The sequence below is a fragment of the Papio anubis genome, chromosome 18 (assembly GCF_008728515.1).
Source record: "Papio anubis isolate 15944 chromosome 18, Panubis1.0, whole genome shotgun sequence".
Classification (NCBI taxonomy): Eukaryota; Metazoa; Chordata; class Mammalia; order Primates; family Cercopithecidae; genus Papio; species Papio anubis.
The window spans coordinates 31,596,693-31,613,991 of record NC_044993.1 but is presented as its reverse complement, the minus strand read 5'-3'; the positions used below and the strand labels follow the sequence as shown (position 1 = coordinate 31,613,991).

General features: G+C 45.2%; 1 protein-coding gene across 3 annotated transcripts in view; it reads right to left on the bottom strand.

Moving 5' to 3' along the window:
* The window catches only part of CSNK2A2 (casein kinase 2 alpha 2), a 40,388-nt gene extending 32,761 nt beyond the window's left edge, over positions 1-7,627 (bottom strand). The window contains exons 1-2 of one of the 3 annotated variants that reach the window (XM_003916964.4): positions 7,188-7,627; positions 6,295-6,406 (exon numbers count right to left, since the gene is read on the bottom strand). In XM_003916964.4, coding sequence (XP_003917013.1) covers positions 6,295-6,406; positions 7,188-7,291 — 216 coding nt within the window. In that variant the 5' untranslated portion in view covers positions 7,292-7,627. The remainder of the gene's footprint in view (positions 1-6,294; positions 6,407-7,187) is intronic. The other 2 variants (XM_031658189.1, XM_009196550.3) reach the window with 2 other exon arrangements.
* Positions 7,628-17,299: the final 9,672 nt, after the last annotated feature.

Genomic DNA, 17,299 nt, shown 5'->3' with positions numbered 1-17,299 from the left:
CTGCTATCAAAAAAAACCAGAAAAGAAGTGTTGGCAAGGATATGGAGAAACAGTCAAACTTGTACACTGCAGTCAGAATGTAAAATGGTATAGCCACTCTGGAAAGTTCCTCAAAACATTAAATATAGAATTACCTTGTGATCCAGCAATTCCACTTCTGGGTCTATACCCAAAAGAAGTGAAGCAGGGTCTTCAGGAGGTATCTGTACACTCACGTTCAAAGCAGCATTATTCACAATAGCTAAAACATGGAAGCAACCCATCCACTGATGGTGAACGGCTAACAAAATGTGCTATATACATACAATGGAAAATGACGTAGCCTTAAAATGGAAGGAAATTCTGACGCATGCAACAGTGATAAACCTGGAGGACATAATGCTGTGCAAAATAATCCAGTCACAAAAGGATAAATACTGTACAATTCCACTTATATGAGGTACTTGGAGTAGTCAAATTCATAGAAACAGTAAAATGGTTGTTGCCAGGAAATGGGGAGGGAGAAATGGCTAGTTATTGTTTAATGGATACAGAGTTTCCATTTTACAAGACTAAACGAGTTATAGAGATGGATGGTAGTGATGGCTGCACAACATTACCCATTGAACTGTACACTTAAGAATGGTTAAGATGGTAAGTATTATGTTATTTTATTTTATTATTTTTTAGATGAGTTTCGCTCTTATTGCCCAGGCTGGAGTGCAATGGTGCAATCTTGGCTTACTGCAACCTCTGCCTCCTGGGTTAAAGCGATTCTCCTGCCTCAGCCTCCTGAGTAGCTGGGATTACAGGCGCCTGCCACCATGCCCAGCTAATTTTTTGTATTTTTAGTAGAGGCAGAGTTTCACCAGGTTGGCCAGGCTGGTCTTGAACTCCTGACCTCAGGTGATCCGCCTGCCTCGGCCTCCCAAAGTGCTGGGATTACAGGCGTGAGGCACCGCGCCTAGCCTATGTTACATATATTTTAACACTATTTATTTATTTATTTATTTATTATTTTGAGATGGAGTCTCGCACTGTCGCCCAGGCTGGAGTGCAGTGGCGCAATCTTAGCTCACTGCAAGCTCTGCCTCCTGAGTTCATGCCATTCTCCTGCCTCAGCCTCCCGAGTAGCTGGGACTACAGGCGCCTGCCAACACGCCCGGCTAATTTTTTGTATTTTTAGTAGAGACGGGGTCTCACCATGTTAGCCAGGATGGTCTCAATCTCCTGACCTCGTGATCCGCCTGCCTCGGCCTCCCAAAGTGCTGGGATTACAGGCGTGAGTCACCGCGCCCAGCATTTTTTTTTTTTTAAAGGCAAGGCATAGAGCAGACCCTTTGAATCTCATCAAGAGAACACTGCAACCCTTTCTACTACTGGTTCTGCCTCTAAAAATCATTCGCATTGCCCAAATGTAATATTGTTATTACTACACTTTATTTATCTCTCAGGCCAGGCACTGTTTTAAGCACATTTAATCCTCTTAGATGAGCACTAGTAACATTTTTTACTTGAGGAAGGACACTGAGGCACAGAGAACTTAAGTAACTGTTCGATGTTATAGAGTGTCTACAGTTGGAACTAACACCTGACACCAGGCAGACCACTTCTAGGCCATACTCTCTCAGGAAAGAAGCATTTTGTAGATTACTAAAACATGATAATCAATCTCTCTACCCATCTGTCTACAGTTTATCTGACTTTCCTGACAACCCTGTGACTTAAGCAGGAAATGTATGCTTATTTCATAGATGAGAAAACAGTCAAGTGGTATCAATGAAGAAACTAGTTTTTGAACTCAAGCCTTCTGCCCTCTCATTTATAGCACTTCTTACACTATACCACCCTGATTATGAGATGGCAGATCCTGAAATTAAACTCTAGAAACTATCTGGAGCCCTGCTTTATACATGAAAATGGGCACACTATATCAAGATACTCTTTTCACACGTGGTTTGTTCTCAAATAAACTCCTGTATTAAAGGGACAAAACTATTAATCCCCAAATCTGCCAAGTGATCATGCTGAGACTTGGAGGAACTCTATGGGTTAAAAAAAGCATAAAAATACTCCTTATTGATGCTTTGAGAGAATAAAGCAGCATTTCATTTAAGCATTAAACATGCTGATGTGGATACTAATCATAGAGAACCCCTGCCTGGGTCCCTACAGCCCTCTAGGACTCTTGGATTCCACACTTCAACTAGCAACTTACCAAAGTCAAATACTTCCTTTGAGAAAAATTACTCCAAAAATCATTAGAAACGAATTAACTTCATTTGACTCTTGGTGAGTGTTCCTCAATTCTTCCAGTACAGATCAGTACATCACAAAGTCAAACATCCAGCAAATGTCCTAATTATGCTCCTCGCACCTGCCGAGACTTCAGGACAGGTATACGGGTCCTACACCGAGTGCTTCCACCCTGTGACTACATGACGCTGAGCATATAAATCCTTTCTCTGGGTCTTGGTTGATTTGTAAAAAGGGCCTGGGTTCTAACGGTTTCTAAGCACCCGCATTCTGTGATTCTGTTTGACACCGGTTAACTACACTCTTAATCTGTGACTCCCCACCACAATGTTGGAAATAGCCTAGTTCACATACAATTTTTAACATTATTTTGAATGTTAGCAATACTTACAGTAATACTGTTTTCACTACTTTTATACCATGAGACATTAGTGAAAATTAGAATGTACCAAAAATTTAGATAAATACCACTAATGTGTTGTTTCAGGAAGATGTCTTCATACACATGCCTAAATTCAAAAGGGTAAAAAACTTACCACAGGAGAAGCTAGAAATAAAGAAGAAAGCACCATTCTGACATAACATAAAGATCACCAGCTCACGATGAAGCTATTAACAAAGATGTATAACCAACGCCCATCCTTTTAACACTACCTACTTACAACACAAAACTTAAAAAATATCTGCAAATATGCTAAACATGCTTAAGGAGCAAAATTTAATACCACCATCCTTTGTTTAAAGCTAAAGGATTAATATCTGGGGGGAAATGGATAGTCAATCTGTTTATAAAATAAGACTACTAAGAGGAAGCCTTATATGGGAATTTCCAAGTCATTTTAGCACTGGTTCGAAATGCTATCTGTTTTTAAAAACAGTGTTGCTCTTAACTTTTATTCAAGAAATAGTTTAATTTGAAAGATCCCAAGGACCCCAGGAGGTACTGAAATCTACACACACAGGCAGTGTTCATAAAATTCTAAAAGTTGTCAAAAGTGGCCACTTTTACTTCTGTGTACACTTTTCTAAGAGGTACTACAAAGGAAATGAAGAATTGATTTTTCAAAATCAAAAGATGAAACTTCTGACACTAATGTAGCTTTCTGCCCAGCCATATAAACCCTTACCATTTTCCTCCTCCTTTTTCTCTCTTCTCCTCAAAACAATTTGTCAAAAAAAGATACAACCTCTCCATTGATTGGAAAGTTTTAAGATTTTAGCCACAGAATACCACTTGGGGATAGACAGTAAAATTTTGCTCACCAGTTTCTAAATTCCTAAAACTTCTTAGTAGCTCATTTTTGATCAATACCTGGAAATCTACCAACGCAAATTAAACGATATAAAATTCCTCTGTAGTCACTCATCATTTACCCATTCTCACACATAGGAAAGAACTGATATGAAACTACAAAAGTAAGACCGCTTGTCCTCAAGAAAGGCACCCTCTATCTTGGTCACTATGTGCATAATACAATCCTGCAGCTAAAATACAGCAGGCTTATACAAAAAGGAAGGCTGTTCTAAATTCTTCCAAGTTAAGAGCAACTGGTACTCCGTTAAGGACCTAATTTCCTATGACCAAGCACCACAATAGTAGCTATTAGTCATAACTTCAACTTATTTGAATAAAGAAACACAACTTTGGCTGAAGATCCTGTTCTTTTTAAAAAGTAATACTTTTAATTCACAAAACAACAAAACCACAATAATGCCATTAGTGATGTATTACCCCATCCTTCAGACAGGAACAAAATCTGGATAGAAATGCCACCGGGCTTTAAAAAACATAAATAAGTGAGTGTAATTTCACTAGTGGTTTAGGCTGCACTGTGAAAACAAACAATGTCAAGAAGAAACAAGAAACATTTCATTAACTAGGGGCCTCCCAAGTCTGATTCCAGGACACTGGTACCTGTTTCTGTGCTCAACGTTCAGATCCTACAATCCAATGCTAAAATGAACAGTAAGAAATATGAAGAAATAGGAAACAGGAGTTCTGGCTAATGGTCATTCAACATAATGACATTAGGTAAGTTTCTTTGGGCCTAGGTCTCCCATTTGTAAAGATAACCTGCAGCAGCTTACATACTGGGTTTCCTAACATCTGCCGAGAATCTTTAGAGTAGGAGAAAGCTAGAGCCTATGAAGCTCTTCAGATGATGAAGCAGCAATGTGATGCTCTCCTAAATGAACATGCTGGGATTTATACATACACCTGAATGCTGTTCCTTTCAAAAAAAAAAAAAGCACCACAGAAAATCGTACACTTATTCTAAAAATGCTGCCATAGCACAAAAGTTCAGACATTTTTCCAGAATTGCTTTAGAGTCAGCAATTCATTCTTCTGAATATACAGCAGTGGAATGTGGATATTCCTAATTTCAATTTACGCCTCGCTTATTTCTTAGATTTGAAGCAGCTTATTAAAAACTTATGCTTATATATATAAAGCTAATGTATGGTTTTTTAAGGTAATTTCCCTGTGACTTAAAAAAAAAAAAAACCTGTGACTTCATAAATGCAATACATATTTAGGGAAGAGAGGAGTCACACTCAGTATCTTCAACATCAATTCCTCACTTCTCATCCCCAGTGTGTCTGAGAACACAAGTAACTGTCTATTTCTCTTTACTGCAATTCTGCTTCTTCATCACTAGGCTAGGATGTTTTGAGTGATGGAGTTAATCATTTTTTCTGAAAGATTACCAGAAAGCATAAGCCTGACCCCTCACTTTAAACAGTGATTACCTACACAGCTGCTCTAACACACAGAAACAGCTTTTCAATTCCACATTCTTAGTCCACAGAACCTCTGCAAAAGGGCCACACTGGAAATCACATGTATGCAAAGTGCTTACGTCACTCTTCCGTCTTCTCAATCTCTCACTAAATGACATGTATCCACATGAAATGATCTGGCAATAACGAAGACCCATCACAGATTCTAAGAACTACTTTTTACTATAGCCTATAAAACATTATTAAAGCTATACAATTAATCTGTTACCAGAAGGAAAATTTAGCCGACCCTTCATGCTCATTAAAATCATCTTCATGGAAGAGATAACAAAAGACATATCATTATCAAACTGATTGCTAAACCATATATTAAAATCGTTTTGTTCCAATTATTGCTTTAGTAATTATACGTGAATTCTTCTACATTTTTACTAGCTGATAAGCAACAATGGCTCTCTGGCTTCCCAACAAGGCTTCTCAGCACTACTGGCGCACTATATCCATCCCACCTGAAACTTTACTGCCAAAGGAAAAAAAAAAGCAAGTGATTATCTGCTAAGGAATTTCCTTCCACTTGGGTTTGACATACATTTCTGAAGTCGCTCCAATTTTTTCCAACTTTCTTTCTGGAACAACGGAGAGCATGCACCAAGACTAACAAACACAGTGCTCAGGGAGCCCTTAAATTGAGAATGGCTTTCCTGTCTTTTGAATACCTATTTATTTTCTAACAAATGGAGCCCTTTAGGAATTTTTGCTTTAGGCAATTTACTTTTTAGAACAAACACCTTCCTGAACTTAGATTTGAACTAAGATCTGTGACCAGTCTGCACATTTTCTTGAAAGTTCACAGGAAAATGGGGTGGAAAAAGAAGTAATGAAGGGACATCAGATAAATAAAATCTGAGCGTGGGCTGGGCACAGCGGCTTATGCCTGTAAACCCAGCAATTTTAGGAGGCCTGCAAGGAGTCCTTTTGGAGGACTGCTTGAGCTCAGGAGTTTAAGACCAGCCTGGGCAACTTGACCAGACCCTGACTCTACAAAAAAATTTTAAAAATAACTGGGCGTAGTGGCATGCACCTGTAGTCTCAGCTACTTGGGTGAGATGGGAGGATCACTTGAGCTCAGGAGTTGAAGGCTGCAGTGAACTATGATCTGCACTCCAGCCTGGGTGACAGAGTGAGACTCTGACTCTAAATAAATAAATTAAATTAAATTCAAGCTTGCATTGCCCATTCTAGAACGTGACTGGGGTAGCTTACGACCTTCTGCCCTGTGGGGGGAAAAATGTTACATACCACTCATAGGACACTCACCTTGAGGATTTTTACAACCACTCTCTCATTGTTGGTGATGTTAATGGCCTCAAATACTTCACTATATTTTCCCCGACCAAGTTTTCGAACCAGTTGGTAATCATCTTGATTACTGTAAAAGGAAGACACACACATAAATGCCAGGACTGGGGGTTAATCTAAGCAAGCCTATGCTCGCTGTATACGTCACTCAGCCGCTTCCAACAGGCAAACACTTGGAAGTGTCTATACATCACGTCACAACTCATTCCCTAAATGAAAGCCACGACGTAATCTTGGCTCCCTTCACTCTGCAGAGCTCCTAACCTAATTGGTCTCTCCTAACTTGGAAAGATGGGGCAGGAAGGCAACGCTCTGAGCCAATCCAGAGGGGTGAGCAAAGCACCCGTCCTGAAGGCCTAGAGGGTGCCCCCTGTGCCCCGCGGCTCCGCAGCACCTGCTTCCCGTTTCACACCCTGAGGGTAAACAGTGCCTGCTTTAAAAATCTGGACGTCTTTAAGAAATTTCCTCCCACCACCTCATCTCAGAAAACCGAAAAGGCAGGGAATTTTAATAGCTCCAAAGGACAGCTGTTGACTTCCCACCCCAGTGGAAACCCAGAAGCGTGAGGAAGGGCTACTCCCTCACTTCCACCCGGCGTCGATCCCTGGACCCCACACTTCTCCCCGAGTAAAAAAGCATTCCTTGGGGGAAAGAGGTGCGCAAACCGGGGAGAAAGGGACAAGGGGAGGGAAGAGGAAGACGAGGACATGTGCGAGAGCTGGACCTCTGCCTCCCTGCGGGCCCGCGGAGGGGTCGGCGGGAGACACCACCGGGCCCGAGTGCGGTTCGCAGGGGGTGGCCGGGCGGGGGCAGGGGTCAGCGGGCCCGGCGGGGGGCGGCGGCGGCTTTACCCCCAGCTCGGGACGTGAGCCTCGTAGTCCCAGTACTCGCGGCTCCTCAGGCTGTTCACCTCGGCGTAGACCCGGGCCCTGCTGCCCGCGGCCGGGCCGGGCATGGCCAGGCAAGGACCGGGGGCGGCGAGCGCAGAGAGTGGCAGCAAGCATGACTTGAGAGCTGGGGCGGCAGGCGGGGCAGCAGGCACCAGGCACTGAGAGGGAGGGGCACGCTGGCAGGCGGCCGCGCCAGGCCAATTGCGGGCGAGCGGGCTGAGAGGCACCAGGGGCACTCCGGCCGAGCCAGCCCGGCCTGGGCAGCTGGGGGCGGCGTGAGGCGGTGGCGCTCTGGAGTCACGGCAGATCTCCCGCTCGGCTCCGCGGCCCCAGGAGAGCGGCAGCAGTGGCGGCACAGCAGTAGCCGAAAGGCAGCGGCGGCGGCAGCGGAGAAGAAGGAGGAGAGGAGGAGGCGGAGGAAACCCGGAAAAGGGGCCGCGCTCGCTGGGAGCGGCCGCCGCCCGGCCTGGGGCCGCCCAGGCTCACAGCGCCCCCTGGAGCGCGGGGGGACCCGCCGGGCGGTGCCGGCCCCGCCCCGGCCCCGCCCCGGCACGCCCCGCCGCCTACCTCGCGCCCTCCCGCACCCTCCCGCACCCTCGCCCTCCCGTCGCCCCAGGTCGGATGGTCCAAATCGCCTCACCCTCGGGCTGGCCTGACTTCACGCAACAGGAGCCCCCCTTCCACTGGCCGTTACCCTAGAGCCCTCGCCCGCGAGTCCCGACCCTTTCACTGTCCTTGGAGACCCTACCCCTAGCCCTGCACTCACCCAGCTTTTACCCACCCGACACCTCCCATACTGACCCTATTCTGACCCTCCTGTCACCCAAACTGTCAAGTCCCTCCCCAGGGCCTCGCTCAAATCTCAGAACCTCTCCCACCTCAATACTTCTCCCTTTCCCGGAGACATACCCCTCCTTCCCCCTCTGGACCCTGCCCTGTTAGGGTAGACTCCTCAGTCCCCAAGGCTTCCCACCCCCGTCATTCAGAGTCCTCCTCACAAAACCTTTCCACGCTTCCCCCAAATGCCCTTCCAGAGCCTTCCCTGAATATCCACTTTGGTCACTTGGTTAAGCTGGCGTCGGCCAGGTTGTGCCACTGCAAAGTTACAATTTTTCCCTTTGTGATTAATTAGTTATTTGTGGGGAGAGACTTTGAGTGTGTAAATCTCCTGTTTGTGTTTAGGAGGAGGGAGAGCAGAAGAATTGCAAATCCGACCTGAAGGGACAGCAGGGGTTGGGGATGCACCAGGGTAGGTGGTCAACTGAACTGGCCTGGCTTCCAGTGTTGCTTGCAGCCCTGAACACCCTTCTTCTTGGACCTTCTAGGCCCTTCCTTTGTCTTCCTTTCCCATCCTGCATCCTTTATCGACAGGACCTCTGCACCCAGTGCAGGTTGCTCTCATTCCAATCCCTTTTCACAGTCTGTTTTCTAGATGAAATCCTGGGCCTTCCTCCTTGACACAGCTAAGAGCACAGACTGTGGAGTCAGATCTATCCAGCACTGCTACTTAGAAACTGTGTGACCTTAGGACAATTACTCAACCTCTCTGTGTCACAGATTCTACAGCACAAAACTAGTAATAGCACTCACTTCACAGGGCTGCAAGGAGAATTAAACAAGGTAAAGCATGTGAAACACGTAGGATGGTGTTCAATATTAAGATACTATGTGTACAATATGATTATTCCCAGACCCAGGGCCTTTCTCTGATCATGCCTCCCTCCCTGAGACCACCACGCATCCATCTTTTGGTTCCTTCCATCCTCCCAGCTTAACTAGGAGCCACGACCAACCCCTCCACCCCACCTTCCCAAGGGTGACTCCTTTTCCCTATTCAAGTTTCGCCTTTTTCTTTATTAGTAGTATTTTTTTTAGAAATAGAGTCTCACTATATTGCCCAGGCTGGAGTGCAGTGGCCTATTCACAGGAATGATCCCACTACTGATCCGCACGGGGGTTTTGACCTGCTGTTTGTCACCTGGCAATCTGGTGGTCCCCCAGCCCCAGGAGGTCATGATAGTTGATGCCAAACTTAGTGTGGACACCTGATCGGCATTATGCACTACAGCCCAGAACTCCTGGGCTTACACGATCCTCCCACCTCAGCCTCCTGAGGAGTTGGGACTACAGGCATGCCCCCAGCTCAAGTCTCACCTTAAAGATGACTTTCTCTACAGTTGATACTTCTCTATCTCAGCACCCTATCCACATCCTTCATAAAACTGCATATCTTGTCATTATTTGTTTCCTTATTGTCCCCTCCCTTGTAAAAACAGCACAAGAACAAGGACAGAGTGTGGGTGCTCACCACTAGCTCGCCCAGCATTTGCCACAGTCAGAGACCTTCAGTGAATACAGTGTTACCCCACAAATGACTTAGGGATTACCAAGGGGAAACGAGGTCACCACCTTATCCGTGGTCCAAACTTTTCATCAGTAGGGAACCAACTAATCCTCTGATGTGATGCAACGAGAAGGGACACCTCCCCCATGAGGTACTCCTGCCAAAACATTTAACCTGAATCTAATAATAAGGGCGCCATCAGACAAATCCAAGCTGGGCGACATTCTGCCAAAGAGCTAAGCTGGGTTCTTCAAAAATGTCAATGTCACTAGGAGAAAGAAAACCAAACGAAACCTTGGATTAGTGTTCTTGATTACTGAAGACCGAGAGACATAACTAGATGAAGTGTGTGATTCTGAATTAGAGTCTGGATTTTTTTTTTTTAAGTAGAAAGGAAAGGAGGAAGGGAGGGAGAAAGAATGCAGCTCATATTGGGTTGGTGCAAAACTTATTGAAATTCAATTGAAAGTAATGGCGAAAACCTCAATTACTTTTGCACCAACCTAATAGAAGGGTACTCCAGGGGAAATTTGAATATAGGATGTATATTACACAATGTTATATTGTATCAATGTTAAATTTTGTGAGTATGATCATTGTATTTAGTTATGCAGGAGAATCCCGTAATTTTAGGAGTTGCATGCCAAGTGTGTAGAGATGAAGAACCAGTATTTGCAATTTAGTCTCAAATGGTTCTCCAGAAAAATGTGGGTTTCTGACAGCATAAGCATGCATAGAGTGGGGAGGAATTGGGGGAAATTTTTGATAATTAGTGAATGTAGCTGAAGAGTACATGAGCTTGCAACTTTTTGGTAGAATTTGAAATTTTTCAAAATAAAAACTAGGAAAAAAAAACCTTAATGGAAAAAGTGGACTTTGGAATTTAAATCCTGAACCTGCAAACCTTTCTAAATCGCTTTCACTCTAGAAGACATAAATATCCTCAAGCTCTTAATGCAGCTTTAGGATTTGTTTCTGACAAGTCCCTATGAAGTAGTCCAGACCAGAGATTCTTAATTCCAAGTCAAATTTCTTGAGTTCTGGGAACCCCTGACACAATGTGCAGAATTTGTGGGTTAGTGTGTGTGTGTGTGTGTGCATGTATGTGTCTGTGCTGTGTGTGTGTCCATTCTTTCCTTAGCGTACATCAGATTCTCAAAGGAGGCCATGACCCAAAAATGATTCCAAACCACTGGTTTGACTACTATGTCCAACCTCTGCTGGGGCCCCATTCCTCACCTCCACCCTCAGCCACCTCTGACCCCACCCACCCTCTGTGCACCATCCTCTCATCCCTTACCACGTAGCCCACACCCATCTCACGTAACCTGCTCCCACACCTGCCTGAGGATTCACCCACACACCACTCTGGTGCAACACACTCCTGGATTTGGCTGACACCATATACTAACTCAGCCCTGAAACCTGCAGTCAGTCCGCCCACGGCCAAATGGAATGTTTCTGTGGTTTGTTGGGAGGTTGGGTGGGCACCCCATGGAATTGGCGGAGACCCCTGCCTCTCATTTCTGCCCACCCGCCATGAAACTGGCTTGGCTTGAGTTAAGATGGGCAATTGGAAATGGTACTCCTGCAACCCTCACTGAAGGAGTCTCACTTGGATGTGAAGAGGGATAGGCTGGTGACTCTGTGGGGGAGGCGCCAGGCAGGGAGGGTCCGTGAATGAGAAGCGACTTCACCTCATTACTCTGTGTGTGCAGTTTGAGGGTGAGTATAATTCAGTGGTGCAATAAAAGGAAATGAAAGAGGATATTTTGAAGCAAATAACCCAACACTTTCATACCAGCTCCAGTGCTCCCACATTCTATCCAAACACCAAAAATCCAAAAAACAAATGCACATTTGAAAATCCCTCTGAAGGCCACCTTCTATCTTCACAAGCCTACTTTCAAAACATTTGAGAAGTTTATAGGCTTTTATTCTGCACTGATGCTTCTCAAGAACCTAGCCTAAAAAAAATGAAAATTATGAACAAAGAATTATTAATTGTAATGACAGTTGGTGTATTCATCACACACATGATGATTCCACATCATTGAATCCTGCCAAAACCGTACATGGCTAAAAACCATTGAATTTAGGCTTCAAATGGGTGGATTTATGTTATGTGAATTTTATCTCAACATAGTTGTTTTTAGAAATCTATGAGTTTAGAGCTCTTGTAAGGGTCCCCTTTGTGCAGAGGAGGAAACCAAGATTCCAATGACAATGATAAACTGAGGCAGAGCCTAGATTTGAACTCTGATCTTTCTGACCACCAAGTCACTTTCCTTAACTCTGATTCAGTATGTCCTGCAAAGGCCCACAGACTTTCCTCATGATAATCCTTATCTTTAATCATGAAAATGTAAAATGACGTAAATATCACAAGCTGGGGGACCAGCTAAATTGTGGTACATTCCCTACAGTGAAATATTAGGCATTACTAAAAAGTGTGATTATGAGGAATTTTTAGCAAAGAAAAAATTTTATGATAAAAGGTTTTTAAATAGGAGAGCTGGGCATGGTGGTTCATGCCTGTAATCCCAGCACTTTGGGAGGCCAAGGTGGGAGGATCTCTTGAGGCCAGGAGTTTGAAACCAGCCTGGGCAACATTGAGAGACCCCGTCTCTACAATAAAATTTTTAAAATTAGCTGAACATGTTGGTGCAAGCCTATAGTCTTAGCTACTCAGGAGGCTGAAACGGGTGGATCATTTGAGCCCACAAGTTTGAGGCTTCAGTGAGCTATGGTCATGCCATTGCACTCCAGCTTGAATGACAGAGCGAGACCCTGTCTCTGAAAATAAATAAATAAATAAATAAGTTTTAAAAAATTTGTGGCCGGGTGTGGTGGTTCACGCCTGTAATCCCAGCACTTTGGGAAGCTGAGGTGGGTGGATCACCTGAGGTCAGGAGTTCGAGACCAGCCTGGACAACATGGTGAAACCCTGTCTCTACTAAAAATCCAAAAATTTGCTGACTGTGGTGGCACGCACCTGTATTCCCCCAGCTACCTGGGAGACTGAGGAAGGAGGACTGCTTGAACCCGGGAGGTGGAGGTTGTAATGAGCCAAGATTGTGCCATTGTACTCCAGCCTGGGCGACAGAGTGAGATTCCGTTTCAAAAAAAAAATAAAATTATATGTATATATAATATATATTATATATATACATATTTACATATATATGCAGTCTGTACACTGTGTATATATATGCATATATAGTCTGTACAGTGACCCCCACTCTATTCCTTAGTTATAAATGCCCACATGTTCTTGTTGGAGTAGCAGGTGAGTACGGTCTCTGTCACTCACTGCAAAACCCCTTGCAGTGGTCCCTATACCTGTCGCCATGACCTTCATTTGGATAAAGTCTGTCTTACCCTCTTCAACAAAAGTGCCATGAATAATTTTTTCTTTAACATTAATATTTTTCAAGAAATTCAAGAGTCAGGTAAAAAGTGAAACTTGTCCTTCTTTGCCTTCCACATTTCCACAGTTTGGTGTGTATCCTTCCAGGCCTTTTTCTATGCAATAAGAATAGATGATACAACTTATTACTTTGTATTGCTTTGCTTTGTTTCAAAGCAGGACACCAGTGTATACCTACAGTTTTTTTGCTTGTTTGTTTGTTTTGTTTGTTTGTTTTTTGAGATGGAGTCTCATTCTGTTGCCCAGGCTAGAGTGCAATGGCACAATCTTGGCTCACTGCAACCTCCGCCTCCTGGGTTCGAGCAAGTCTCCTGCCTCAGTCTCCCGAGTAGCTGGGACTACAGGAGCCTGCCACCATGCGCGGCTAATTTTTGTATTTTTAGTAGAGACAGGGTTTCACCACATTGGCCAGGCTGGTCTTGAGTTCCTGACCTCAGGTGATCTGCCAGCCTTAGCCTCCCAAAGTGCTGGAATTACAGGCATGAGCCACCACACCCAGCCTATACCTACATTTAGTAGATAAATGTTCAGGTATGTAACAAACACATACAAAAAGAACTGGAAGGAAATGCATTACATGCTTTGGGGTCTTGGAAGCATAGATTTTACTTTCATAATCGGGGGCAAACAAACCAAGGTTTTCAGGCTGTTGACAATCCTAACCCTCCCCTCAAGAACTTGTGGGTTAATGGGGGCTTTACACCAGCTAGGAAAGGATAGAGGGTAGGGATGTAGGGTCTTGAGTTATCTCTGGAATCCAAGGAGTTTATGGGGAATTGCTAAGACAAAAACTTTAGACAAATTAAATTTAGCAGAGTTTAACTGAGGAAAGAACAATTCTAGAACCAGGGAGCCCTTAGAACCGAATAGGTATGGATAACTCTGGCCTGACCATGGTCAGGCAACATTTATGGACAACAATGAGGTACACAGGCAGTTGGGTTGGTTACAGCTCAGCTCTTGCCTTATTGGAACGTGGTCTGATCAGTGGGGTGCCTATGATTGACTGAAGCTTAGCTGCTGTGATTGGCTGAGACTCAGCTGTTTGTTACAATAGTAGACTCCTAAGTTAGGATTTCAGTCGGTTTGCCTACAAGGTAGGTTGCAGTTCATTTTTAGACTCAAGTACGGAGATGTCTGCAGGCCAAATTTAGTTTAATTTAACAGAGTGCTGGACTCTTACCTTTGGGTTTCTTTGAGGCCCCAGACAGGTGAATAAAATATATACATTAAGGCCAAATTGGCTGCATTCCACCTGAGTACATATGCACATAAATTCCTTAGGAATATCACTTTCTGATTCTTTTTTGCCCTAGTCATCCTTACCATGTGACCCACTCTGTCCTCCAACCAGAAAGTGCCCCTGAGGGGGATGGCGGGAATGTGCCAGAACCTGTCCTGGGCAAGAGAGCCAGAGGAATGGGAATTTTCTGCTGGTGCTCCTGTGGGGGACCCCTCTTATTCAGTCTTGCCCGGCTGGAGAGAAAGGCACATTTCAACACTCCTGCCCATCCCCCCCATCCCCCCAAACACCCACCTATTCCCAGAAGCTCAGTGAACTGAAACTCTTCTAATATTCTCAGGGAAGGATGGATTAATCTCTTCAGACTAAATTTTAACTAACAGCTATTGCAAAGGGATTTAAATCTTAAACAGGGACAGGACTAAGAAGTCTGGTGAATGCAGCCTTAATCCTGGAGTTTCAAGAGATGCAAAAGTGGAGGGGCTACTTTGAAGGGTAAACAGTACTTTCCTGGTGGACACACCCACTTCTGCCTGGCTGGACTGGGCATTTGGAGGGGAGTGGGCTGATGCTGCAGTGACAGTCTCCCATAGACCCTGGCAAAGCCATCAAACTTCAAGAACACTCATCGTTTTCCTGCCAAACTGCTCTTCCATAGTATCTCTTTATTTTATTTTTGTATTTATCTATCTATTTTTATGAGACAGGGTCTTTCTCTGTCACTCAGGCTGGAGTGCAGTGGCTCCATCATGGCTCCGAGACTCAAGTGATCCTCCCACCTCAGCCTCCCCACTGGCTAAGACTACAGGTGCATATCATCATGCCCAGCCAATTTTTGTAGAGACAGAGTTTTGCCATGTTGCCCAGGCTGGTCTCAAACTCCTGGGCTCAAGTGATCCTCCTGCTTTGGCCTCCCAAAGTGCTGGTATTATAGGTATGAGCCACTGCACCCAGCCCACAGTATCTCTTAGCCCAACCAAATTTCCCAGAATCACCAACAGCTCCCACATCCCCCCCCCCACTCCCCACCCCCAACCAAGTGCAACTGGCTTCCTCTCCGGTTGGCCACTCCCATTTACACTCTTGTCTGGGTGTCCCCAGCCTTTGTCCAGAGTTAAGCCAGCTGCTCCCTTGATTTTCCCCCAGGGACCTTTCCCACAGTGATCTCTGGGCTTTTAGACTTGGCACACACTAACCCAGAGGTCTTCAACCTAGGTCAGTAGTGAGAATTCAGTAGGTTCATAAATTCAGACACAAAAAATTACATCATTATTCACCAACCTCTAAATAAAATTTAGCATTTCCTCTCTCCCATTATGGATATAGTAAAAAAAAAAAAAAAAAAAAATACAATACAAAACAAAACATGGCAGTATTAGCAGTACCTGTGAGTTTGTCACCAGTGGAAATCAGACATGTGCTAGTCACCTGACAGTTCCTATTATTTTGAAGCAGGAAAATTTGCTTCCCAGAAAACCTAGCTGCTCTGATTGTTGCAGGCAAAAAAAAATGTGGAGGAATCCTCCTGAGTTTGGACTTTTCCTCCTGTGTTCCAGCCCCTACTCTTCCTCCCCTTAGGCCTTCTGTTCAGAAGACTCTGAGACTGGGATTTGGTGACATTTAACATCCCCCCACAGACACTAGCTTCTCTTTTTTTTTTTTTGAGACGGAGTCTGGCTCTGTCGCCCGGGCTGGAGTGCAGTGGCCGGATCTCAGCTCACTGCAAGCTCCGCCCCCCGAGTTTACGCCATTCTCCTGCCTCAGCCTCCCGAGTAGCTGGGACTACAGGCGCCCGCCGCCTCGCCCGGCTAGTTTTTAGGTTTTTTAGTAGAGATCGGGTTTCACCAGAAACCAGGGATGGTCTCATCTCCTGACCTCGTGGATCCGCCCGCTCCCGCCTCCCAAAGTGCTGGGATTACAGGCTTGAGCCATCACGGGCCTCGCCTTGAGCCACATCACCGCCAAGACACTCAGCTTCTATCCAAGAAAACCAAATGAAATTAAACGATATTGCACATGCAAGCTCTTACTTTTTTTTTTTTTTTTTTTTTTTTTTTTTTGAGACGGAGTCTCATGCCAGGTCACCTAGGCTGGAGTGCAGGGCGCTGGGATTCGCTCACTGTAAGCCCTCACCCCAGGTTCAGGCCATTCTTCTGCCTCAGCCTCCTCCGAAAGTAGCTGGGACTACAGGCGCCCGCCACCACGCCCGGCTAGTTTTTCGTATTTTTAGTAGAGACAGGGTTTCACCATGTTAGCCAGGATGGTCTCGATCTCCTGACCTCGTGATCCGCCCGCCTCGGCCTCCCAAAGTGCTGGGATTACAGGCTTGAGCCACCGCGCCCGGCCGCAAGCTCTACTTTTTGTTGTAGGAAGCACACCATTCTGGATGCTTGCCGAAGTCTTCCTGTTTGACTAGAGGATGACATGGAAACCCTGGATCCTAGTCCTGCCTGTTCCCAAGCCAGAGAGGAAACTCTTGGCCGAAAAAAGTCACTTTCTTCTTTAACCCAGTGTCTGAGGGGTTTTGTCCGCGGCTCGTCCTGCTACATTAGTGACGGGCCCTTTGTCAGCTCTGATGCCCACGAGAGCATAGAGTATAGCAGAAGTTCCCATGGATGATCAGAAAACACAATCAATCCCAAGAAGATCAAAACTCTACATGCCTAAGGTATGATCAGTCCCTGCATTGAGAAAGTGGAAGAGACACAGGTGACAGTGGAGAAAGACAATTAGGAAAAGACGGCACTGGTTGCAAGCACACTGGACATCGGTGTCATTGAGAGATTCATCTTTCAGTGAAGCGGGAGCTTGTCCTGATTAGCAGAATTGTGTCATTCTGTCAACACCTACACATTATGACCATCTAATCCTTAGGGTCTATCCTAATTTTGTCATTTGCCCAAATAATGTCCTTCAGAGGAGGGGTCTCTAACCCCAGGGCTGTGGACCGGTACCAGTCAATGGCCTGTTAGGAGCCAGGCTGCACAGCAGGAGGTGAGCGGTAGGTGAGCAAACATTACGACCTAAGTTCAGCCTCCGGTCAGATCATGGTGGAA